This window comes from Pseudopipra pipra, chromosome 11 (genome assembly GCF_036250125.1).
Source record: "Pseudopipra pipra isolate bDixPip1 chromosome 11, bDixPip1.hap1, whole genome shotgun sequence".
Taxonomy (NCBI): domain Eukaryota; kingdom Metazoa; phylum Chordata; class Aves; order Passeriformes; family Pipridae; genus Pseudopipra; species Pseudopipra pipra.
This window is the reverse complement of record NC_087559.1, coordinates 20580922-20605498: the sequence shown is the minus strand read 5'-3', so window position 1 is coordinate 20605498 and position 24577 is coordinate 20580922. Positions and strand designations below refer to the sequence as shown.

Sequence of the window (24577 nt, the reverse complement as noted above, 5' to 3'; positions counted from 1 at the left end):
TTCAGCATCAAAATTCCACGGCAACAATACGCAAAGCAACCGTAGAAATTACGAGTACACACACACACAAAAAAAAAAAACCCCTTTTGAGAAAGCAGACATGGTTTTCAGGGCTCAAACCATCAGCAAATTGCCGCTGGCTCGCAGGAGCAGCGGCTGCCGCGGGTGGCCGGGAGCTGTGCCGGATCTCTGGCCGTGCTCGCTCCCTCCCCGTTTACTTTCGCTTCCCAAGCAGCCCGTGACCTCTGCTCAGCCAGGCGGGGAGGAGGAGGAGGATCGCCCCGCGCGGGACGGGTGCCGGGCACGGCACAACCCCCGAAACCGATGGATGATGCTCTACAGAAGATGTAAGTGCGTGTTTGTAACGGGGAACCTGGGCAAAACGACGGGCTGGAAAGCCCGAATCTGCGGGAACAGAAGTGCGGAGCCGGAGGGGCAGTGGCTCTGACGGGAGTGGCCAGCCCGACACTGCCTTCCCAGTTTTCTTGCTTCTTGGAGCTTGTTTTTATAAATTATTGACGAAAATGTGCTGAAGGGAGCTTAGTGTGTAATCTGAGCTTTCAAGAAATATTTTATTGTATTTTCTTAAACACAAAGAAAGACTTTATTACAGGAACTCCCTGCACTATCTGGATTTAATTTGTTGCTAAAGAGATTCAGCCCTCTTGGGCTGTGGGAAAATAACTAATTGTATTGTGATTCAACAGTTAACAGATAAAACAAAGCACTACATAGCGATGCTGCCAGGACAAGGGTGAGATTTAGTAAGTCAAGTAATTCACTCAAATAAACAAATCAGTCCGTTTAGCGAGGGGAAACAGCGCTGGCTTTTGAGATTAGCTAACCAGGAAATGGATCTGCTGGGAAATAAAACATTGTTGGGCAGCTCACTTCGCTTGGCCACTAAATTAGGAGGCAGAACTCCGAAGTGGATCAGAGTTTTGGAAAGGCGTCGGGCTCTGTCAGGAGGTGGGGGCTCCTCACACAGCTCCCTGCCCTGGGAGCAGTTGGAAAGCCCCCGTTCCTGTGCTGCAGGAGCTGAGGATCCTGTTCGTGCCCAGCCCCTGTGGGGCTGTGACCGGCCCGAGGTGTGGCTTCCATGCCCGCTGTGCTCTGAATGTCACGGGTCACACCACGGGAGGGGCTCGGTGCCCAGCTCCAGCCAAGTCCGTGCCTCCCAGGGAGGGTGTCCATGGCTGCTGCCTCTGCCGTGGCCATGTGGCTCCCCCAGGATGCCTTTCCAAGGCAAACCTCACAGCAGTCCTGCCGCAGAGGTCTTGCGTGCCACAGGCATGAGGAGGAGATATGTTTAACCTCTGCTTCTTGTATCATTATCCGAGTCTGCAGGACAAAAATATCTCCAGGCAGTGTGGCACTGTGCATCGCAGCACTCCTGAGGGGTTGATTTTCACTCCCATTTCACTCACCGTGTGCTGAAAAACATTTTAGATTTATGTTAGAGATTTCAGTCTACGTCACATTAAGATGACCAGCTCTTCAGTTTGGTGGTTTAGATTCTGGTAGTTTGAAAAGTTTTAAAAGCTTCTAAATTAGGAATTTCTAAAATTTCTAAAAGTTTCCAGAGAAACTTTATAGCAGAGCACAAAATGCAATGAATTCACAAAGTTATAGAATAGTTATAAAAACAAATCCTCAGCATACCATTCTGCCATTGCTTCTTAGTACTAGGCAACACCTCTTGCTGTGATATTTTAATATATATATATATGAAATAAAATAGAATCACAGAATGGTTTGGTTTGGAAAGGACCTTAAAGATCATCTTGTGCCATGGGCAGGGATACCTTCCACTACACCAGGTAGCTCAGGGCCCCAACCAAAATAATATTAAAAATATATGATGAAAGGATTTATAAAGTGACAAGTTCCTTTCCTGTTTCTTTACTAAAATACATTGCCAAAATCACTCTGGTACAGGCATGAGCAAGGCCTCCATGTGCAATAATAATAGTAATTTAAAAATCTATTTTCATGCTGTTATAAAGATCTGGATTCCTGAGGGTAAATGGAATAAACTTGGGATGTTTACTGATCTTCTCAAGGACATGCACCATGAATGTCACAGCATTTGGCAACACTAAAAATATTTCAGTGGGGTGTTTTCCCCATGTTCTTACACTTTCTAGGGATGAAGCTGCTTTCATTTCTTGTACAGAGGTAGAGATCAACATGTCAGAGGGTAAATGTGGGGCTGCAGGTGTTTCGTTTCTTAATGGAGGTGCCTCAAATTGTGATATGGCACAGGGTGGGACACTACCTTCTTGGGAGAGCTGTGCCACACTAGGAACTGCTCCCTGGCAGGGAAGGGCAGACTCTGAAAGCAGAGGTGAGAGTATCAGAGAGAGAAATGATGCGGAAGAAAGCGTCAGGATGGTGTGGGTAACCCTGCCAGCCGAAATGCTGCCCCAGGACCTGCCCAGGTACGGCCCAGGCCCGGTCTCTGCGGCTGTGCTGGGTGTAACACTCACCCTGTGACACCACGGAGTGGCAGCACTTGCAAACTGCAAGCAAATTCTTTGTTTTCTTTTTCTTTTTTTTTCTTTTACTAACTGCCATGCTAGCTGCAGCTGCCTCTCATGAGAGGGTGTACAGCATGTCCTGTGCAGAGCCAGGAGCTGGACTCGATGGTCCTCGTGGGCCTCTTCCAACGTGGGACAAGCTATGATTCCTGATCCAAGCACAAAGTCATGTCCTCACTAAATCGTTCTGGCAACTCGTGCCCACCCCATAGGGCTTCAGACACCCCGGCCTGTCTGTCAGGACATGTTGACTGACTTCCAGCTTCAGTGCTACACGCTCCCAAGACACTACACCACTCCGAGCATGGAGCCATATTATTATTATTATTATTATTATTATTATTATTATTATTATTATTATTATTATTATTATTATTATTATTATTATTATTATTATTAGATTTATTATCTGTTTAACCACTCCTGGTGTATTGGCACAGCTTTTCCACACACTTGGGTTACGATGGGTTCAAACCGAACGAGTGGAAATTTAGGTTAGATATAAGGAAGGAATTCTTCCCTGGCACAGGTTGCCCAGAGAAGCTGTGGCTGCCCCATCCCTGGAAGTGTCCAATGCCAGGTTGGACTGGGCTTGGAGCAACCTGGGCTAGTGGAAGGTGTCCCTGCCCATGGCAGGGGGTGGAACGAGATGAGCTTTAAGGTTTCTTCCCACCCAAACCATTCTGTGATTCCATTATTAAATGGCACAGAGGCAAACGAGGGCAAACCTCTCAGGGTCACATGGACTAGTATCATGCATGCAATGGGTGTTTCCTGGTTTAGCATATATGTTGCTGCTTGAGGACTTGTTACTTAAGCAAATTTTAAATAAGAAGTGTCTGTGCAAGGGCAGTTGTGTGGTTGAAGTGTTTTATGTACCAATCTAGAGGAAGCTTTGCCTACTGTGATTTTAATCCCTCTGGAGGATTTCTGTCCCTCTAAAACATTTTCTTCATGGTTTTGACACAGTCATAATTAGAAATAACCCTGTGTCTTTGCCACAGGAGAAATCCACCTTTTCTATACAATAAAAAAAAAATACCAGATTTTACAGTCAAAACCCCCCTGCAATAATAAATAACATATCCCTTTCTTCACAATTTTCAAAACTGAGATTCGCTTTCAACCCTCTGCAGCATTTATACCTAGGAAGGCATATCGTCCTCCATACCTTGCTGGGCAATTAAAAGGTCAAATTTAGTGCTGGTGAAATTTAATGCAAATCGGATTTTTTAAAATCCACAGATTTGCTTGTACTTCTTCCCTCATGAACTTAATATATCCCAATTAATTAGATGCTTCCCTGCAACCTTTTCTATGAGATGTGTTGCCCCTGCCCCTGGACTTGAGTAACTAGGGGGCCAAATGTGCACTGCTGCGGCACAGGGAAAACATGAACTGTACGTGGGTATTGTGGCGATGTAGACGTGGTGTTTTGGGCAGTGAAATCAGCAGTGGGAAAGGAAACTGTGGCATTACCAATGGTGCATTAATTGCTCGGGCCGAATGTGCCTTACCCGCTGCAGGCGCGCCAGAGCTGCTGCGGCACAAGGAGAACACGGATATTGCGCGGGTGTAGCCGTGGGTATGTCGGACAGCGAAATTACGAGTGGGAAAAGAAAATCGCGGCGTTACTAATTGTGCGATGAAGAGTTTCAAACCCCGGTGGTTGTGCGGGTGTACATTCACGGTTTCGCGCCCCGAGGCTTTCAGGGCGCGGGGAAACCCGCCGTGGGCTCGGAGGGTGCCGACCTTGGGATCCCGGTCCCCCCGGTCCCCCCGGCCCCGCAGCCCATCCCAGCTCCCTGTCCCGCCTCCCGGAGGCACCGCCCCGGCCCCGCCGCCCCGCCCCGGCCCGGCACAGCCCGCAGGCCGCCCAGGGCCGAAGGCCGCAGCCCGCGGGCCGGGCGGGGCCGGGGCCGCCATGGCCGGTGAGTGCGGGCCGGGCCGTGAGGGACCGAGCCCCCGGGACCGGGAGGGGGGGTTTCGGTGCCTTCCCGCGGGGTTTGGCTGCGCGGCCGCGGGTCGGGGCCGTCGGTCCCTGGGGCTGGGGCGGTGACAGGCGCAGGGCAGAGTGCGGGGCCCCAGCCCGGCGTGTCCCGCTCTGTCCACCCCCGTCCTCCGGCCGGGCTGCCCGCGGGCTTGGGGGTCCTGGGGGCTGTGTGTAAGCTGGTGTCACACTCGGGGGTTAAGGGCTTATTTTGCTCGCTGTTATTACTTTTTCTCTTCTGTTTTTAAAAGATGTTTCAGGTAGAAATGAGTTGCTGAAGTCTGCAGCTTCCTGACAGGGGGCTGTAGCCAGGTGGGGGTCGGGCTCTTCTCCCGAGCAACGAGTGACAGAATGAGAGGAAACGGCCTCAAGTTGCACCACGGGAGATTTAGGTTGGATATTGGGAAAATTTCTTCACTGAAAGGGTTGTCAAGGCCTGGCACAGGCTGCCCAGGGCAGTGGTCGAATCACCATCCCTGGAAGTGTTCAAAAAATGTGTGTGTGTAGCCCTCGAGGACATGGTTTGGTGATGACCATGGTGGGGCTGGGTTGATGGTTGGACTCAATAGTCTTAAGCTTATTTTCCATCCTAAATGATTCTGTGATTCTCTGACTTGCTGTCAGACGCTCTTGACTTCTGGTGACTTGCCAGTAGCACGTGGCAGTGGGTGAGCGTGGCTGAGGAGGGTGGCATCTTGTCTTTCACCTCTGTATCGCCCTTCCAGCCCAGAGGAGCAGAGCAGTTGCTCGTCGTCGGGGGTGCATTGAGTAGCTGGTGCCATCTGATCATCTCAGACCATTTCTCTGCAGCCAGAGATTCCTTCCTAAATCTTCAGCATCCCTTTCTTGGGCTCTTGAAAGGGAAAAGCCAGAACTAAATTAGTGTTAAGCTAACAGTTTGTTTAGAAAGGCTTTTTCGTCTCTTTTCTGAAATGCTTCAGCAAGGAGTTTGCATGGAGACGTACAAATGGTTTGATCATCAGATCCAAACTTTCAAGGTCTTGGTTGTCACCTTTCCTGTATAAAGTTTATGAAAATCATCCAGGAGTTTTACAGGAAGTGGCAGCTTGTGTTTGCACTGCAGACACCACTGAGGTTTCTGGAACGGATGTTTGCAAGTTCTGTGTGTTGTTATGGCGAGTGTCTTGTGTTGTGTTTTGTGTCTCAGTGTTTAAATTTATCTGCCTGATGATCCTGTCTGTTTGGTAAACTGAAGGAGGCTTTTAAGGGGAAAGCAAACCAAAGATGGAACCATACTAAAGATACAGTGGTGTCAGAGGCAGTCTCAACAGTCCTTATGTAAATATTGGTGGAGTTGCTAATTGGGTGTGTGCACCTGCCTGACAAGGCAGTTGGCAGCATTTACACTCCCAGGCCTGGATGACAGGAGTTATGTGTTGCAGTGTGGCAAGGAGGGGCTGATCTCAGCCTCTGAATTTGAATGCAGCTGGATTCATTCATTTACTGTGATAAATACAAGTGGCAGTGCAGACCCTGCCTAAAGTGGCAAGTCCATAGGGCCTTGTGGCTTTATCCAGAAGGGCAGTGGAAGTAGATGGTGGAGGAGCATGTGCTCCTGCAAGAGACAAAATCCCATTTATCTTCCTGGTACAGAAGGCAACATGGAGTCTTTTATGGTACGTTAGGCAGAACCAAATTTACAAAAGGGTTTTTGACAACCAAGATAACCTGAAAGTCCTGCTTCGTGTTGTGCCAGTGGCTGGCTTTCAGGGACCAGACACTTCAGCACAGGCTGAGCAGGAGTGCAAAGGCTTGTCCAACATCCTGGCTGCTGCCCATGCCTAGGCTAGGAATTGTCTCTGACAAACTCCCTGTGAACACTGCTGTTAAATCAGGAAGAACTTCAGCAGCTGTGTCCCTGTCACTCGTGCCATTTTTCCTGCAGGTGCTGTAGCAGACAGCCTGGCACATTGTGGTCACATCTGGTCAGGGTTTTTATGAGCTTTGTTACTTCCAAGAGCAGAATATGTTTCAGCAGCCTTACAATACCAGCAGTTTGTGTAGTGGCTATTGTCAGAAACCTAGTTGCCCATTTGGAGGGAAGGATCAAGAGATGCCATTTTATGAAGGGTTTCAGTGGGGGTGACTTGTACTTGCAGGTGGAAAATGGTGAGTGTGCTGCTTTGCTACTGTCATATGTTGCTTGTGAATTTATCATCACTAAATCAGTGATGATGTTTTATAATCTATTTGGTAAATTATAAATTTGATATATGTTATAATTATTTTATAATCTATTTTATCCTCTGTTTGAGGAGCTGCTGGCTGCTTTCCTCTGGTATCTTCTAGTTTTATGTGTCCTTCCTTTCCTTCCTCAGGTGCAAGGTGTGTGTGCTGGTGTGGGTGCCTGTGCTGTGTGCCAGAGGCTGCTTGGACTTCGGGTAACAGAAAAAAGTGGTTGTGTGTGGTGTGTCACGGGCTTTTAGTAATTATAAATCAATAACATTAGTCGTGTTTCCTTCCCAACTATCAGAGACAGTCCCTGAGTTTCCTGTTTGCCTCTTTGGCAAGTTTACATTTCCTGTGAGTAAGGAAAATACCAACTTTTTTAAAGCAGGTCAGGTTCAGTGTTATGGTATCCAATCTGAGCTGTGTTTGCTCTTCAGCAGGGCTGAGCTCAGTGCCAGCCCTCCACTTCCTCCCCAGCACTTGCACACTTGAGCAAACCTGCTCTTGGCTCCAAAGACTGTGGGACAGGATTAAGCCCAGTTAGCTTAATGTTCTGGTAGAGGGAAAGGTGAAACTGTAGTATGTTCCATTTCAAATTTGAAGTTATAGTCAATCCTTGTGCAGTCTGAGGGCATTAAAATGCCTGGCAATGGCACACCTGTGCACTAAACTGTGGTAAACTCACCTGGTCTCCCAGTTTTGCTGCCCTGAAATTTCTAGGCAAGTACTGACTAACAGCATTACTGTCCCTTTAATGCTGGGGTGAGTCCTGCTTAAAAACAGTCTCCTTAGCATAAAGATTTTAAATTGTTCTTGCAATAGCTGTTGTGTCTTTGAGGCAGTGAGATAAAAGCTGGATATGCAAAACATCCCTCCCTAAATTCTTAAGACCTAAATTCTTAATTCACATCAGTAGCTTTGCTGCAGTCGTGAAGTCACCTGTTTTGGGGTTCCTGTTACTTAAAAATGTTCATAATAGGTATGTTCTATTAAAAAACTGCTGCTTGTGAGCAGTGATCATAAAACCTTGTAGCACAGCCATACCTGGGCCATGACTGGCAGTGCACAGGAACAGTGACAAAGCTGCCAGAGCTCCTGGGGCAAACTGGGCCCAGGAGCCTTCAAATGCACACATGTGCTGTCCAGATATCCTTATCACTCCAAAGCAGGGTGCCATATTCCAGCTGCTAGGATTGGTGGGGCTTTTTTTGTTCGTTTTCTTTAAATTTTAGTAGCTGGGGCTACAATTCTGCACTGGTGAGCGGTGTCAGTGTGGGAAGTTTCCCTTCTCTGGTCTGAAGGCAGTTCCTTGTGTGGTTTGGACAGAGATTTCTCAGAACAAGAGAAAAGACAGAAGATTTTGGAAGAGAGAGGTGAGATACCGGAAAGATGAGATACATTTGCTCTGCTTTCATTGAGCTGGTGTTGAGCTTGGTAAGTGCTCTTCAGGAAATATTAAGCCTTGCTCCTGATCCTAAATACTGAGCTCACATACTTTGGAGGAGGTGCAGGTGCACAAAGGGGAAGTGTCTGTAGGGGATGTTTCACGGGGGCTTCTTAAACACGGAGCATCCCATAGGATGGGTGAAGCATCTTGCAGGTGCATAAGCCAGGCATTAAACATGTCCTTGGCAGGCACAGTTTAGCAGTAGCCAGAGAGGCCAAGAGCGTGGTCCCATTCTCTGCTCCTGTCTTTTGGCTCAGATGGTAAGGAAATATAGCCCCTGAAATCTTGGAGAGGCCTCTGCCCTGTAATTTGTTGCCCCGGGTGGGGGGTTTCAGGTGGCAGCAAAAGGCCTTGGTAAGACCTCGTAAACTGTCATGTAAGGTGATGGTTTGCTGAGTGTGTGTAAATGGAAACTACCAGGAGGACAGGGAGCACTTGGGACTGCTCAGAAAGTGCTCTTGGCTTAAGTGGAATCTTCAGCTGGTCCCAGTTCCCTTCGCTGGTGTAACTGCTGTGTCTGGACACTGTAATGACGGGGCAGCAACAGAGAGGAGATGACACTCTGAGCCTGCTTTTATTTCACTTTGGATACTCATTCTTTTGGACTTTTAGCCCTGGCTGTGGTTGGTTGGTTGTCACAGTGTTGTCTGAAGTTTAATTGCTCGGCTGTAAGACCCTGGTTTAATGCATGTTCTGTCCAAGTGCAGGTACAGAGCTGTTGGTGACACTGAGAATCACTACAAATCATGTCACTGAGGCAGAGGAGGGGGAGGATGCTTCGGGGAGCTTAGTTACACAGAAAGCATTTGCATGAACAGGCACAACTTTAAGGTCTTCCTGGTCCTTGCCTCAGCCCTTTGTGCATGCCAGTGTGTTGATTTGAAGAGAAGTTGGATCTCAGCTCTGAATCCAGGAGAACCTGAAACTTCTCGCAGCAGAAGGGAAGTATTTCAGCACAGGAAGTATTTCATGGCAGTGTGTTTGTGACAGTGCACTACAGCTGCCTTGGAGCAAGCTGTGGAAAAGTGAGGCATTAGAAAGACGTGGAAGTAAAATGAAGTAAAATGGTGTTTGCATAAAAAGTAAGAATGTAGCTGGAATCCTGTTGTGCCCCTAGAATCACAGCTCTCTGTGCCACATAAGTAGTGGTGTGTTCTTGTTTGAATAGGAGTGGCACTGGCACTGCAGAAGTAAGTGATGGTCACATTGGGAGGTTTTCCTGAACCCTTTCCTGTAAATGCTGTCAGTGCTACACAGATACAGAAAAAGGACAATGTAGTACCCAAACCAGTGACACTACAGGAAGGGTAGGTGCAGTGCATCAGGGCAAAGTTTTTTGGCTCTTTTCTTTCACTCCTTTGTTTGTCTTCTCTAAATTGCAGGGCACAAGGGGCTGATGGTTTTGTATTTTCTGGTAGCCAGAATACCATAAAACCTACACATTTACTTTAAACGGAGAAAGTGCTGGGGGTGTGGGGGTGTTTTGTGTTTGTTTTCTCTGCTGCTCAGTTGTAAAGCATTGTACTGGCATTTTAACACTCATTCCAGACACGGTCATGGATGTTCTCTTTTTAAATCTGATAAGGGCACAGTAACCTGTGGAACCAGTCTGTGCTTGTATCTTAATCTAGGGATTAAGACAAGCAGCTAAAGGGAAAGCTATGCTCCTGCAAAATCCATTGCTGACAAATTGGGTATGATGCCTAAACCAACAGCAAATCTGGATTTGTGTGTTTGCAGAGGTTTGGGTTAGTAGAAAAGGATGTGGTTTATTTGTGTGTGTGTATTTGAGTGTACTTACCTGTAAAAATGTACTACTTTTTGAATGCCCTTTCTTCCCTTCCTGTGTGAAATCCTTTCCTAAAAAACTTAATGACCCCTTGGCAGAGATGCTGTTATAAAACACATCAGTTTTAAATGTCATAATCTGGCTTCCTATATGATAGAAAATTTATTTTCAGTGATTTATTAACTTTAGGGCTGTATTTGATTAAATACCCATCAGTGCTTGACTTCTAAACGATTTAGAACCATCTCCCTTTGGAAAGAGAGAGGTAGCAGGACTGACCAGCCAGGAGATTGGATGTGTGTCATTTCAAGTGGATGGGTCTTTGGAAGCAAATGGCTGTGTTGTGTTTCCCTAACAGATAGTTCAGTTTCCTAAAATTAGGTGGTGATGGTAATTTTAATTTAGGTATTTAATCACTGGTAGGAAAATGAAATTTACAGAATTTAAAAATGGCTTGTTAATGAACTGCTGTGGTTTGTTCTGTGTGTTGTTTTTTCTCCAGATCAGTCGTATTGTCATCGGCTGCAGCACGACATGTATTTCCTGACAAGCACCAGCCGACTGAATGAGCAAGTGGTTGATAAAATTATTCTTCAGCTTAACAGAGTCTATCCCCAAATTCTTACCAATGAAGAAGCAGAAAAGGTAATTTGATGAGTTCTGCTGTGTCTCTGACTGTTGTGTTGTTTTAGCCTAGCTCTCCCCCACAGACAGCCAGTCTTCCTCACCTCCTCCTTGCTGGCCAGTTGTATCTGGGATCTCATGTGAGAGGAGCAGTCACAGGGCTGGCACATTCCCCGTGCCAAGTGGTTATGAGAGAGGACACTCTCCCAGCAGCAGCTGAGTGCCAGGGTCCCTGCCCTGACCAGGAGCACGCACCCTCACAGCCACTCCATGGGCAGGAGTTCACCATCCTGTGACCAAGTGCCCCACGTGCCTCCTCCTCACATGGGGCGGTGTGGGGGTGTCACATCAGGTGATCTGTGCTGCATCCAGCTCTGTCCACAAAATCATCTCTTTTAGCTTAATCAGTTTTAGTAACTAGTTAATAACTCCGAGTATTGGTAGAGAAGGAGAGGGTGTCAGTCCCATCAGTAAGTGCAGGAGCCACGGGAGGTGGATGGAGTTAGTAACATCTTGCAGTGGTGCTGCCAGGTGTGCAGAAAGGCCATCCTCCCTGGCATGAATCTTTCAAAAATGGGAGGTGTTTTTAGAGAGAAAGAGCTTCTAAGTTTGTGTGGAGGCAAAGTTAAAGAGCTTCCCTGATCCTACTTGTAACAGTTTGTACTTGCCCTGTGCTGGCTTCCTGTCTGCACAAGGCTCAGGGTTTTGGCATAACCTCAGGAAAAATGGGTCTAATTCTGCCATAATCAAACCCCATGGGGACAATTAGTGTTTTGTGGTGTAGAGCAGAGCTAGATCATCAGCTGAGCCAGTCTTGCCACTCAGTTATGATAACCAGTGTGACATGTGCCAGACAAGATCATCTCATTCCCTCAAGAGCTTCAACAGAAATACATAAAGAAACTGTGAAATGTGATTTGTGAGTTCTGCACTTAGACAGCAGTGAGCTGCTTTTGCATGGGTCCAGGCAAGTTTGTGTCAGCTCTGTTGAGTGTTTAGGAAGCTTGTAATCTCAGCTGTATCTGGTAGACCCTGTGGGAATTTAATCAGAATAAGGAGTGTTGTGTAAGGTCTGTGGCATTCTTGCCCCCCTTGAGCAGGAATTGTTCCTAACTCAGTGTGCTCCAAAGGTTATCCACTGTGCTGCGATGAAATATGATGCTTTGCTGAGAATGGCTTTGGACATTTTCCAAATAAGCTGAAATCAGTTTGATGTGTAAGCCTAGGGATGCATTTTCCTTCTCTTTGTAAGGTCTCCTAATACTTATCACATTCAGCACTACAGAAAAGAGGTGATTTTCCTCTGCAGCTGCTTGCCATGTCACCTGAGTAATGGGAATTTGTGCCTGTTGAACTGGGCACTCAGCAGTTAATTGTGCTGGAATCAAAGAAAAACAATGAAATATGTCATCTTGGGATGATGAGCACTCCAATACTGGGACTAGGATAAGGAGTATAAAGTGCCTTTTTGGGGATCATTGCTAGACATCTAAGAGCAAATTTGAAAACATCAAGCATTATTATAAGATTTGACGATGTTTTCTATCAACAGTCAGAATAGAATTGTAGAATAGCAAGTACCATGTTAGCTTGGATCCAGGGAAGACATCAAATGCAGTGGCTTTCCCTTGATCAGGATGGAAAAAAGCATGAGGGGAAGCAGAGGCAATATCCTCTCCATCAGGCAGTGCTGACCATGTGGAGCTCAGTGCTCTGCAGTGCATGTGTGTCCTTTATAGGTTCTGCTTATTTTTTTTGGCCTTTGAAATATCAAAGAAGCTCCAAATCTTTGCTCCCTGGCATATTGGAAAGTGATGTAAAATTGATCTCTAGCTGTTGTAATCTGTCTTCTGATGAGTGCTTTTCTCTTACAGTTCAGGAATCCAAAGGCATCACTCCATACCAGACTCTCAGATCTGTTAAAGCACCTTCAAAAGAAAGGAGACAGACACTGTCAGGAGTTTTACAGGGCTCTGCAGATCAATGCTGAACAGCTGTTTAATGACCTGCCAAGTAGGAAAATCTTGAGTAAGTTGATTTGTAAGTTGATTGAGCTGTGAATTTCCTCATCAGTGAATTTCCTCCTTTCAGATGAGGTTTAGGTTATTTAGACAACCTAAACAGGTTATAAATAATATAAATAAACAGATTATTTAAAAAAATGTTGGGATATACCTTAATGCCTTTTCACTGGAGTTTTCCAAAAGCCATACAGGGATTTGACTTCTTGTTATTTGCTGATTAGAGCGGGCAAAACTCTTTGATTCTTTTGAAATACGAAATATGTCTTTAAAACAGTTTAAGTGCAACATGTCAGCAGTATAACTCCTATGAATTACAGCTTCTCTTTCATAGCCATTGCTTCATAATGGCTTGTTTATTTCCTCTGTGCTTATTCTGACTTGCAGCACAGGGGAACATCACAAACCTCCAATTTGTTAAGCTCAAATGTCTGCTGGCCCAGGAGCTTGGCTTTCCATCAGTCCATAAATCTCCTCTTGTGTCTAGTTTAACACGAAGCACAAATTCATAGGCCCTTGCACTGATGGACTGTGATATTAAAATCACTTAGGACTTGTTTTGTGCAGCTGACAGGCCTGACTGATGTCCATAAAGCTGCCCCCCAAATACACTTGTATGCACTTTGTAAGGGCTGAGGCTCAAACAGATTTGATTCTGTACTGCAAAGGAGTTCATTTCTTTAAGGAAAATTTCAAGCCTGACTTGCCAGCATGTGATAATGCTGTCTACTGTGTGTTGGTCTTTCTTTTTTTCCCTACTTAAGAAGTGCAGGAAAGAACACTGTTGCCAGTGGATGGGAATCGGTTCAGGCATCCTGCACACTGAAATGACTTGAGGAGCTTGAGGGAAAACTCCCCCATTTATGTTAAGGAAGCTGCAAAAGGACTGCAGTTTAAGAAATCCTTATGAAGTATCCCAGCAGTAATGCTTCACCAGTCACTTGATTTCTTCTTGTAAGAAACTCCACAGTGAGGTGCCAGGGCAAATTACAGGTGTGAGACAAACTCCAGTGGGATTCAAACCATTACTGCAAAAGTCTGTAGGTTGACCTCTTTTATTTCTGCAGTGAAAATATCGTGTAAAAATGTAATTAGCTTAATTTCAGCTTTCATTTTGAAGGAAGGGATTTGTATCTACCCAGCACAAACACTGTGAGGCTGCAGAGTTACCCTGCATCCATACCTGAATCCTTTTGAACTGGGGACTTCAGGGCCCATCCCTGCCTCAGGATCTCAGCTGAGCACCAATCCCAACTGACTGAGCCTCACAGAAGGTTTAAGACAGTGTTATGATCTGATACTCACCCTGTAGAAGTCATGCCCTTTGGGAAACAGGCTCTTAGTTTTAGATCTATGGTTTTTACTTGGGTAGAACTCAAGAGCAACAGGTTTTTCTGCCAGGCTGACTAGAAGTCAGCAGACAGCCTGTGTAAATTAAGAGCAGTTTAAAAAGCCTTAGTGTAGTCACTAAGAATGGAATTTCAAGACTGTTTTGATGTTTAAGAGTTCAAGCTTAATGTTCAATAGCACCTTCTACAAGCTGTTTCTGATAATATGTCTTCGCAAGGAGACTTGGGTAAGGTCTGTGGGGTGTTTTCACTTTTAGCTAGAGCAGAAGTGTGCTCATCCTTGCACTTGATTTATGTGGTGACTCAGAACTTTCCTCAGGTGGCAGGGTAGGCAGGGTTAGAGCTTCTCATGTGCAGACTGTGCATAGCAAGTACCTGTGCTAGAAGTGCTTCATGTTAAACATACAGCTGCTTGTGGTGCCCCAGAACTGTTTTGCTGCTGCAGCATTATGCCAAGGGACTTCAGTAACCATCAAAAGTTGTTAAATTCTCCGTATCTTGGCACACTCTCTTATGTTAACCATCCTCAGAAGGATGAGAATAGTTTAAATATCTGGGTTAAAACACTACTATTGGCCGAGATTCTGCAGTTTCCTTCTGTTGACCTGAGAAGGAAATACTGAGATGACTGTGTTAATATGCTTGCTGCTTCTTATGAGTTCTGTAATTAAAACGAATGTCTGCAGCCTGGATTGAATGGTCAAGAAATGCTCAAGTGGAAGGTGCCCCTGCCCGTGCCAGGGGGGTGGAACTGGATGGTCCTTAAGGTCCCTTCCAACCCAAACCTTTCCATGATTCTATAATACTCTTAGAAGTACTTGTTAAATTTGTCAAATTTAGCACAGAGCATTTACAGAATTGCCACTAGAATTTGTAAATGTGAAGAAAAAGGAGAATCCCTAACATGGAGAGTTTGTTCTGAGTGTAGCTTGAGCTGAAACAAACAGCATTACAAACACCTGGAGAAGTTATTGATAAGGACATGGATGAACCATGGCCAGGATGGAGTTCTGTAATATCTTACATACTGTACATATGACAAATGTTTTCTACAGAGGAAATCCTTTCAAATATATCTTTTTCATTTTTAAAACAGCTTTAAAAATTGTGCTAGAACAAAAGTTCTTTGCCTGAAGTGTAAATTGCCAGCGCAGTGTCTGGTAATGTCGGAGCATTCCCACTAGAGGGGGGGTAAGGCACACGATTGGGGCAGCCTCAGAGCTACTGAAGGCAAACAGGAGCTTCCAAGTGACTCAGAAAATGTTTTTATTTCCCTCAGTGCTGACATAGACTAGAAGGATAAAGGCTCAGACCAGCCCCAGGCAGCAAAATCCTGAGAGAAGTGCAGAGGTCTGGTTGTGCTCTCCTGTGCAGAGTGAGGATTTCCAGCTGGAGTTCCTAGGGAGGACATCAGCCCCTCAAAGGGGCAGGCTGGGTGAGGCTGCCAGTGACACAGAGTGCTCCATGGAGGCTTTGCAGCAATTCTTCCTGCTTCAGGGACTCTCAGGCCTCCCAAAGCAAAGTGCTGCAGGGGTTTCTGTCCTGCCCCAGTGCCATGTGCTGCTCCCACACGTCTTTAGCAGGGGAGGTGGCTGTTCCCCTGACAGCAGGTCCTGTTGCTGCCTGGGTGTGCAGGGCAGTTTTCCAAGGCACCTCACCGAGCTCCAGATGTCGTGTAGGAGAAGGAGATCAGTTGAAACCAGTCAGTCTCAAATGATTTCCTATTGACAGCCATATTTGGAGCTCTCACTTTTTCTCCTTTCCTTTTTTTAACCCTTTTAACCCTTTGGCTGTTGGGCTTGGTGATCTTAGAGGTCGTTTCCAACCTTTATGATTCTGTGATTTTTATGACCACAAAGAGATTTGGCTGAAAAAATTGTTATGGAGATTGGTGATGTGTTGAGGAAAGTCACTCCTCTGCCATGTCTGGTGACTGCTGCGTGCACACCCATTCTGCAGTGTTGTCTCCACATCTGTGTGGCAAAGGCAGCTATAAAATGGTCTTTCTGCCCAGAGTGGAAACTACTGAACACCCTGTCTTAAGGCCAACCTCCTTTTCTACTTGAATTTGCAGAAAGATAGAGGCAAAAATTATTTATGCCAAAGGTTAGCACGTAGAACCTACAGATTTTCAAAGAAGCTGAGCGTGTCTTTAGCCAAGACCTGAATTTAGGTAAATGATCTGCACCAAGAGGCTTTTTCCAAGTGCTTTATCCATTAAATACATCAATACCCAGAGAGATTTGCTCAAGAACAGAGAATGGCGATACATCGAATTATAAAGGTGTTTTCAGATTAGTGCATCTATTAACAAATAGTTTATATTTATTACCATGAAAATTGCTGGCATTATGGAAGAATTAGCTCCTGCTTTCCTCACTTGGGAAACAAGTGTAATGTTATTTATGTGCTCAGTTTGCTTAAGCAGATCAGAGGTGGGGCTGCAGCTGTTTGTGGTTGCATTCAGGTGACTGTGTGCCTGTCTTTTGATCAGCATATCCCCACTTTGACTCTAGTGATGATCTGCCTTTGGAGGGGTTAAAACTTTATGTCAGTCTTGGGTATTTTTTTGAAATGTGTTGTTTTGCACCATTTTGCACGTGCTGATTATGTTTGTTTGTTTGCTTGAGCTGAGTACTAACTTCTCATGTGTTGCTTTTATTTCTAGAAACCCCAGATCCCACAGAGATAGACACTGACAAGGAGCAATATATGCTAAATGACAGGGGTAAATAAACCATACAGTGTCACCGGATGGAATGGCTTTGCAGATTACGATGCAATTTATTTTATCATGTAATTTGCATTTCATGTAACAACTAGTTTGGTTTATGATGTCTTTACTGTTACAAGTTAAGTAGAATTAATGGAGTAAAATGTATTGAGCTGCTGTTGAGGAAACCAGTGCCAGGAAATTGAAGAGACTGTAGAGTTTAATCAATATTTGCAATGGTATTTTCACTTATACTGTTACAGCTAAACTCTTCATTTCCTGTGATTTCTTCAGTGCTTGAACAGTAAGGGCTATTCAGATGCTGCTATCACTTTGCATAAGGCCATCAGTTTTTTTTTTAATATGACTTTCAATTTTTTTCATTTTTTTGAGCTCTCAATTTAAGTACAAATCATTTGAAAGCAAAAGCAGAAAGGAAAGATGTACTTAAATATATTTTCCTTAGGAAAACATGTTAATTATTTTCACCTTCCTCTGTTCAATGCCAGATTACACAGACAAATATTATTTATTCACTGTAGGATATTTTGGAAAGGAAGAGCTGAAAGAAAGATGAAGAATTTTCTGAATTTATAATGAGCTGTTTTATCATTTAAGTTTAATTAATATTTTATTTAGAATTTTGGATACAATTATGAGATATTCAAGACACTTTCTGTAAATTATGCCTTTTTGCCAGTTTTCTGGGAGAAGACTGAAACAAGGGGCAGAAACACAGTGTAGCACAATGTATACTTTTGCCTGTGGTGGTGTTTCTTTGAATATGGAACCAAATTGCTCTTCAGATTTTTCACATTGCTGTTGCTGTCTGCATCATAAAAGTACAGGAGGAGCAGAGAAAGTGCTTGGAAATAAGAAAATGAAATATTATTTTACTTTATTTTTACTTTTTAAAAGTTTTTTTTCCCTGAGCTGTCCTCAGGCTGGAGATTGTCTGGCCTCTAGCCACCCTCATTGGGAGGTTACATCCCAAGGAGCAACCAAATCCTTGCTCCTTTGCTGTTTCTCCAGTGTCAGCTCCAGGAATTTGTTAGTCTGCAGCACACTTGTCCTTAAATTGACAGATGTAGTTTAATTGTAGCTCTATTCCTAGTGAAGTGGTAAATACAAATAGAATATTGGGCAATAAAGAAGTAGATATAAATCTTTACGAGGTTTTGTCAGTAGCTAAGTATGAATTAGAAAGGTTTTATTGAACATCAATACCAACCATCAGCATTAAATGTGTAATTCCAGGCAGGCAGTTTCCAGGGGGAGGTTTGTTTTAGGCCCACGTGTGGCTCTTCATCTCATCCCTCAGGAAAGCTGCAAACAGGAGCAAGAATATCTGCTCTTGTCATGAGAGTGGAGTTTGTGGAACACCTGTGGGGGATAGAAAAAACCCCTAAAAATGTAGCTCTGAGGGGCTGTGGTCTCTTACCCTCAGGCAGGGGCTGTGAATGGAAGTGCCACGCTGTGTGGTGAGAGCCCTGCAGGCTGGTTAGTGTTTCTTGTGGTGTTTAAAGGGGCTTTGCACAAAGTTTGAGAGTGATGAAGCATCCAAGGAAGCTTTCCCTTAAATTCTACAGGCTGTAGCTAGATGAGCAGAGGGGAACAGAGGGGGGTGGCAGAGCAACTGTAGTAAAAATTAATTGCTGTTCATTAAACGTGCCTCATAGAACATTAGCCACAGAACAAACAGAATTGTGAATGTGTTAGCTTCATTTGAATATGCTTAATTATGCATATTAATAGCAACTGATGATTTATGAACCAAGCTAAACTTCTGCTGCCCTTAATCTGTTCCCTTTCACATTTTCTCCAGGCCCAGTGTTCTTCCTGGCCTGTTTCAGCGTGGCTGCAGGACTTGCCCTCTTTTGGTATTGCTGTAACTCAGGTGAGCTGCTCTGTGGGGTTTCTCTTGGAAAGGGAAAGGAAACACCTTGGAAGGCTCTGCCTTCCCTGAGCACGGGACAGAGAGGGCTCCTGATCTGCCAGGTCTTAGCGGGGAGGGTCAAGGTGTCACCATTCATCGATGAGCTCAGGATACAAACTGCACTGCAGACCTGCTGCAGTATAAATAATGGATAGTTTGCCTGAGAGGATGCCACAAATAGGGACTCTTTTTAAAGGCAGTGGTCACATGAGCTCCTGTTGCTATAGCAATGGGTCATGAGACAGACCCAAGGCCTCTGGTTCCCACAGCCCCTGGGGGCTGGTGTAAGCTTGGCCAGTGCCAGGGCTGGACCATGCTGGCTCAACTGGCTGAGCCCAAGCAGCTACAGCCATTGCCCCTGCTGCTGGCTCTGGGTGTTGGCTCTACCTGTCACTTTTAGTGGTTAGTGCCTTCTGCTCCTTGTGCCCCAGACACAGCAGTTACAGTTACACTGTTCTCTGCTGGTTTCCTTCACAGAGTTGTAGGTTTCTAGTAGCACCAGTCAATGGACTTTTCAGGTGATGTGGAAGTCTGGGCTCTGTGCTTCATTCCCAGATCAGAATCCCTCACTGGACTGTCCATGGTGTCACAGTTTAAGGCTGAGGGAACCCTTAGACCCTCAAGCCAAACCCATGTATTTCCTTAGATGCCATTGCTTCCCCTCATCAGGTTCAGTCATCCACATTTAATAAAAGCATTTTCAGAAAACTCTTCAGGGACTGATACCAAAAAAACAGAGAATTCATCACTTCCCCTGATCCCAATTAGTCCATAGCATTATAAGTGTGTATCTTACTCCCAATTTGAAGTGGCTTCAGGTCCAGCCTAACATTTTTGTTCAGCCTTTCTCTACCAGACTGCAGAGCCCCTTGCCCCTTGTTTCTGTGCCAGCTGACTTGGCATATTTTCTCCCTGTAGAGCTCCTTGTGCCTCAAGTCATCTCTATGTCTTTAGTTAGTAATTTTAGCAAAAATAATCTCAACAAGTGTTTTGTTGCAAGGCTGCTTTTTCCGGTTTGTGAGGCTGTTTCCTGACTCTCTGTAGTATCCCAGTGCCCCGTGTGTAACAGGGCCAGCAGCCCTGGATGGGGTGGTCCAGCCTTGCACTGTCCAGTGCCATGCTCAGGTGTAAAGCTGCCCCTTCCCTAACTCACCAGTCTCCTCTTCCTGTCTGAACTTGCAGCAATGAATCCCAATAGATCCCTTGTTCTCCTCTCTTGGCAGTTGATTTCTACAACATTGAAGGAAATTTTTCCTCTAGTTATTTTCAATTGATTTTTAATTTTTTGCAGGTGCTGCTTCCCCGCTAAGAATGAAACTTAACTGTGTTGACTTCCTCTTTTTCCTCCCGTCTTCATTCTCTTTTAGATACAAAAGTCATAGGAAGAGCCAGGAGAATCTTGGGCTTTTCTCCTATTATCATAAGAAGACATGTTAGAAATATTTGTATGTTGTATTTGGAAGACATATCAAGAGAATAAGGAAGAGCTGCCTCTTCGCCTGTCTGTGCAGTAACCTGCCAAGGGAAGCCAACGGTGCATCAATATTAATCTCCTGTACTCATACCAAAGATTTTATTAACTAGCTTCATCAATAATTGCCTTGCCTCCAGATGTATTCAGAATTTCAGCTATAAATGTCCTTCCCTCTGGGAACGGACCATTTATTTTTGTAAATGCTTATTTTAAAATATTTATCGTTTGGATAAAAAAGGTATTTTTTAATACAAGCTTTAAAACGATCTCCTAAGTGAGGGTCTGAAGCCATGTTTGCATATGTGTTTTATACTGGAACGAAGGATCACAACTGTTTGAAGAATGCTAGCCTGTCTTTTGTGGTAATTAATTTAAGAAAAGTACTTCAAACAAACACATGCACTCAAAGCCTTATTAAGAAATGGATCTCCATTTCAGAACTGTTTTGTCTAGATCCTTTTTACTCCCTGCCCTGAGCTCAAGTGTGAAAAGTTTATGGGTGCCAGTTCTCTTTGTGTCTGCCTTGTACTCAGTGTGTCTTTGGATTCCCCGCTGGTGCCTCATCCCGGCCTGTTCCTGGTCAAACCCTGCTGGCCCTGGTTTGAATGCCCTGGAGCTGGTGCTGACTGGTTCCAGGCCCACAGAGGGTCCCAGGGACTGGAATGTCTGACCTGAAGCACTTCAGACTACCAAGATGTTTAAGGTTTATTTAGTTCTCCCTTTCCCAGTGAAGTGCTTTGCACTCTGTGGCTAAGAAATGGAACTAATCCAAGATACTTTGCAGTGACTTAAGTGTCATGACATGGGGCTTTTTTATGGCCAGAAGTACTTGAAGACTCTGGGATTGTTCATATGTCATGTGATGATGTCCTCTTTTTCTTTTCTGTGAGTTGAAACCTGAGAAACTTGCAGAAACCATTGTAAGATAAAATTCCTGAGGGAGAGGCAGGGAGTTGGGCTGCAAGTGAAGCAGCTGGGGGTTTCTGAGCTTGCTCCTGCCTCAGTCAGTGCCAAGGGCTGTGGAGAGTTCTTCAGTTACTGCTCAAGAGCATCAGGAGCTTGGGGAGACCATGACCTTGTACCTGGTGAGAAAGACACTTTTGTGGCTCTTCATTCAGTCAGGAAATTTCCAGATCAAATCAAATGTCATCTGAATAAACAGATACAGCACAAGTTACCAAGCACTGGAGGATCACATGTGAAATTTTCAGTCATTTCAAGTGTTTTTTTCAAAACAGACTGAAAATTGTCTTTCAGCTTTAAACCTTATTCATGCTATTAAAATGTCATCATTGGGGACTTTTTATATAGGTAGGACAAGGGGAAATGGTTTTAAACAGGCAGAGGGCAGGGTTAGATAGTGGGAAGAAATTCTTGGCTGTGAGGGTGGGGAGGCCCTGGCACAGGTTGCCCAGAGAAGCTGTGGCTGCCCCATCCCTGGAAGTGTTCCAGGCCAGGTTGGAATGGGCTTGGAGCAACCTGGTCTGGTGGAAGGTGATCTGTGATCTCCCCCAAAGGAAATCTTGTAATGACTGTGTTTCATTCCAGTACAGCACTCTCTTGATAGAGCAGCAAGGATATAGTCCAGGGGAGGAGTTGGGTGGCCAAATCTCCCAGCTCCCTGATGTCCCTGTGCCAGCAGTGTTCTGTGTCCACAGGCAGACATGCCCCAGGATCAGCAGTGGGCCAAGGGATGCTGTAAACATATAAAATCCTGGTTGCTGCAAACATGGAACGAGGCAAATGCCATGGAACAAAATAACACCCAGCAGAGAAGGTTTTTTGACTCCTTTCCCCTGCCCCCACCCCACCAGCTCATGTGTCTCTTGATCCCATCTCAGGGAGGACTCTTATTAGGGAGAAGACATCATATTTCCTACAGAACTGGGCAGCCACGAGGCTCTGCTGCTTCCGTTACACAACGGCTGCTGCTGTGCTGCCTCCCAGCTTGGGGAGGGCTTTAATCATGGTCTCTTGTTTTCTCCCTGCCTTGCCTTGTCTTTAAGGTGAAAACAGATTGTATTTTTCTCCAGCAAAGCAGATCTAGTTTATAACATTTAAAATCATCCCTCTCTCCACTGCTGCTTACCTCGTCTAGCTGCCCCTTCTTGAGGGACTAGAACTACCTCTGAAAGCTGAAGGGGTTTTAAATCTTTGCTTTGAAGCAAAATTTGAAACCTCATTAGAGGAGCAGTATACTGTTGTACACACAAAAATCATTATTCCAAATAATACAGTCACACCTTATTTTGAAGCAGAAGCAGAGGCCTTACTGCTCCCAGGCAGATTCTTTCTTTTTAGCTTACCCCCCATGGAATAACAGGTTACAAATTGTTGTGAGCTGCTGCTGAGACTTGCAGAAGTTATCAGTGCCTTTCTGAATCTGAAGATGAGAACTTGCTGGACTGCCCTCTTGGGTCAATCTAACCCTGTGCAGCAGGACATGGTCCTCCTAGTGCCTTAAACAATGCCTTCTTGGCATGGAAACCACATGGAATCAGAGAGTCATATACTGGGCTCAGTTGGAAGGGACCTTAAGGACCATCTTGTTCCAACCCTGTAGGCAGGGACACCTTCCACCAGCCCAGGTTGCTCCAAGCCCTGTCCAACCTGGCCTTGGACACTTCCAGGGATGGGGCAGCCACAGCTTCTCTGGGCAACCTGTGCCAGGGCCTCACCTGGCTCCCAGGGAAAAATTTCTTCCCAATATGGTACAGGGAAGTTTACTAAAGGCTAGAACTGTATTTTCTCCCTTCCTGAGGTTGCTTGAGATGAGGATGCCTCTCAGGGGGGAAAAAAAGTGGTCTGGAATGAGCTGTGCCAAGATTTAGAGCTGGGAGGAGAGAGGAAAGATGAGTCTTGGTTCATCCCAGTGTTAAAGGACCTGACAACAAAGAATAGAAAATAATCTGTTCCTTTATGAGGGCCAGTTACTAATTCCAAAAGTGAAGGTGAGGCTGCCTATAAGACTGCCATGTGCATAGGTTGAGAGACATTCTTGGAAGATTTTTCTTTCAGAAGCTTCTCTGCAAGCACATGCAGATAGTGATAGTTCTATCTTCAGCTCCTGGAGGAAGCCTGTGTGTACCTGTGTGGGAGTCAGGTCCTTTTTGGCAACCAGTGTTATGGACTTGGGAATAAACCAAACAGGGTCTTGGATGAGGCTGCTTAGCTGTAGAATTCCAGTTTCCCTGGCAAGTCTAGAATATCTTGGCCTTTGCTGCTGAAACTGTGCTGGTATTTATTTATAACTATGCTTCACTCTGCATGCAGGGACGTTGTCCTGGCTAGGTTGTAGGTGGGTACATGTGCAGAGGGTGGGGGGCTTCCTTGTGAGTGCTGTGGTTCTTGTGCTGCAGGCAGGAATTTCACAGGAGCTAAGGAAAAGCAGACGTGTTTCCAGCATACCCTCTCTCACCTTGTGCAGCTCCCTGAAGAAGTTTTTGCGTATCCCTGCAGCATTGTGCCTTTAGTGGCATTCCAGGCTAAGGAGCCAGATGGTTGCTGGACAGGGATGCTCTCCTGGAGGGCTGGATGTGGCTGTCAGGAAGGAGATCCTGCTCTGCAGCAGCTGCTCCCATCAAGGACTGTCCCCCTTTGCTGCCAGGAGACTTGGGCACAAATCCCGGGGGCACGAGGGTAGGGAATGGAGGATGAGCTCTGGGTTCTTCAGCCCCAGGACCTCCTGATACCTAGCAAAGAAATCATCATCTTCCCTGTTTTTCTTCCTATGAATGGGCATTTTAATTTAAGGTAAAGCTGAACTGCCTCTGACTGTCCTGGTGGTGATGTTAGGGCTGTCTCTGTCCCAGGACAAGAGCTATCCCGTGCGGTAACCCCCAGGCTGACGTGCAGGTGCTGGCCTGAGCCATGGAAATGGTTAAGGCAGAGTGATGGGCCCATGTGTGCAGAGAGCTGGGAAGTGAAGTGACAGATCCTACAATGAATTTGCACAATTCCATTTAGAGCCAGAGTGCTATTTAAAGGACTTGGTGAAGGATGGTGTGCCTGCGATCCGGAGTGGGCATGAAGTGATGATTCATTCTGGGATGCACTGGGCTGTTCCAGAGCTGCTGGCTGGAGTTCACAAAGCTCCTGAGGCAAACTTAACTCCTTTTGCTTCTTTCATTTGTTGTTATTGTTCTCATACTGTAATAAATTGGAAACATGTTTGGTCCAAATGTGCAATTGTGGGTGCTTTTCCCTGCTATTCTGTGTGCACAGATGTTATTCCATGTTATTCCATGTTATGCCATGTCATGCCATGTTATGCCATGTTATGCCATGTTATGCCATGCCTCAGCTGTGCCCCAGCAGTGCTACCAAGGAGCAGTTTGCTGCACTTTGCAGATCCTGTGCCTTGTAATAATGTCTCTGAACGTACGGCTCCCTGAATCCTGTAGAAATTCATGAATTTCTTTTTTTAACGGGGTAAAGCTGGCAATTAAATTGAAATAAAATCTGTTCTGAGAAAAGAATGCTGCTGGGTTTTTTTGTAGTTAAT

The 24577-nt window shown here is 45.3% G+C and overlaps 1 protein-coding gene and 1 long non-coding RNA gene across 4 annotated transcripts; one reads left to right on the top strand and one right to left on the bottom strand.

Annotated features, from left to right (window-relative positions):
- The first annotated feature begins 85 nt into the window (after positions 1-85).
- CARD19 (caspase recruitment domain family member 19) lies at positions 86-24551 on the top strand. Of its 3 annotated transcripts, none has more exons than XM_064668113.1 (6): positions 86-347; positions 10459-10601; positions 12455-12608; positions 16619-16678; positions 18489-18560; positions 19967-24551. In XM_064668113.1, exons 1-6 carry the CDS (start codon positions 101-103, stop codon positions 20077-20079), a joined length of 789 nt encoding a protein of 262 aa, XP_064524183.1. In that variant the 5' UTR covers positions 86-100; the 3' UTR covers positions 20080-24551. The 3 variants fall into 3 exon arrangements, with proteins under 3 accessions (XP_064524183.1, XP_064524184.1, XP_064524185.1); XM_064668115.1 differs by lacking the exon at positions 86-347 and adding an exon at positions 4373-4471; XM_064668114.1 differs by lacking the exon at positions 16619-16678.
- On the bottom strand, positions 552-4313 carry LOC135420531 (uncharacterized). Its single transcript, XR_010433585.1, has 2 exons — positions 4058-4313; positions 552-1433 (listed from the first exon to the last, which is right to left on the bottom strand). It is a non-coding gene; the product is annotated as an uncharacterized LOC135420531 (long non-coding RNA).
- Positions 24552-24577: the final 26 nt, after the last annotated feature.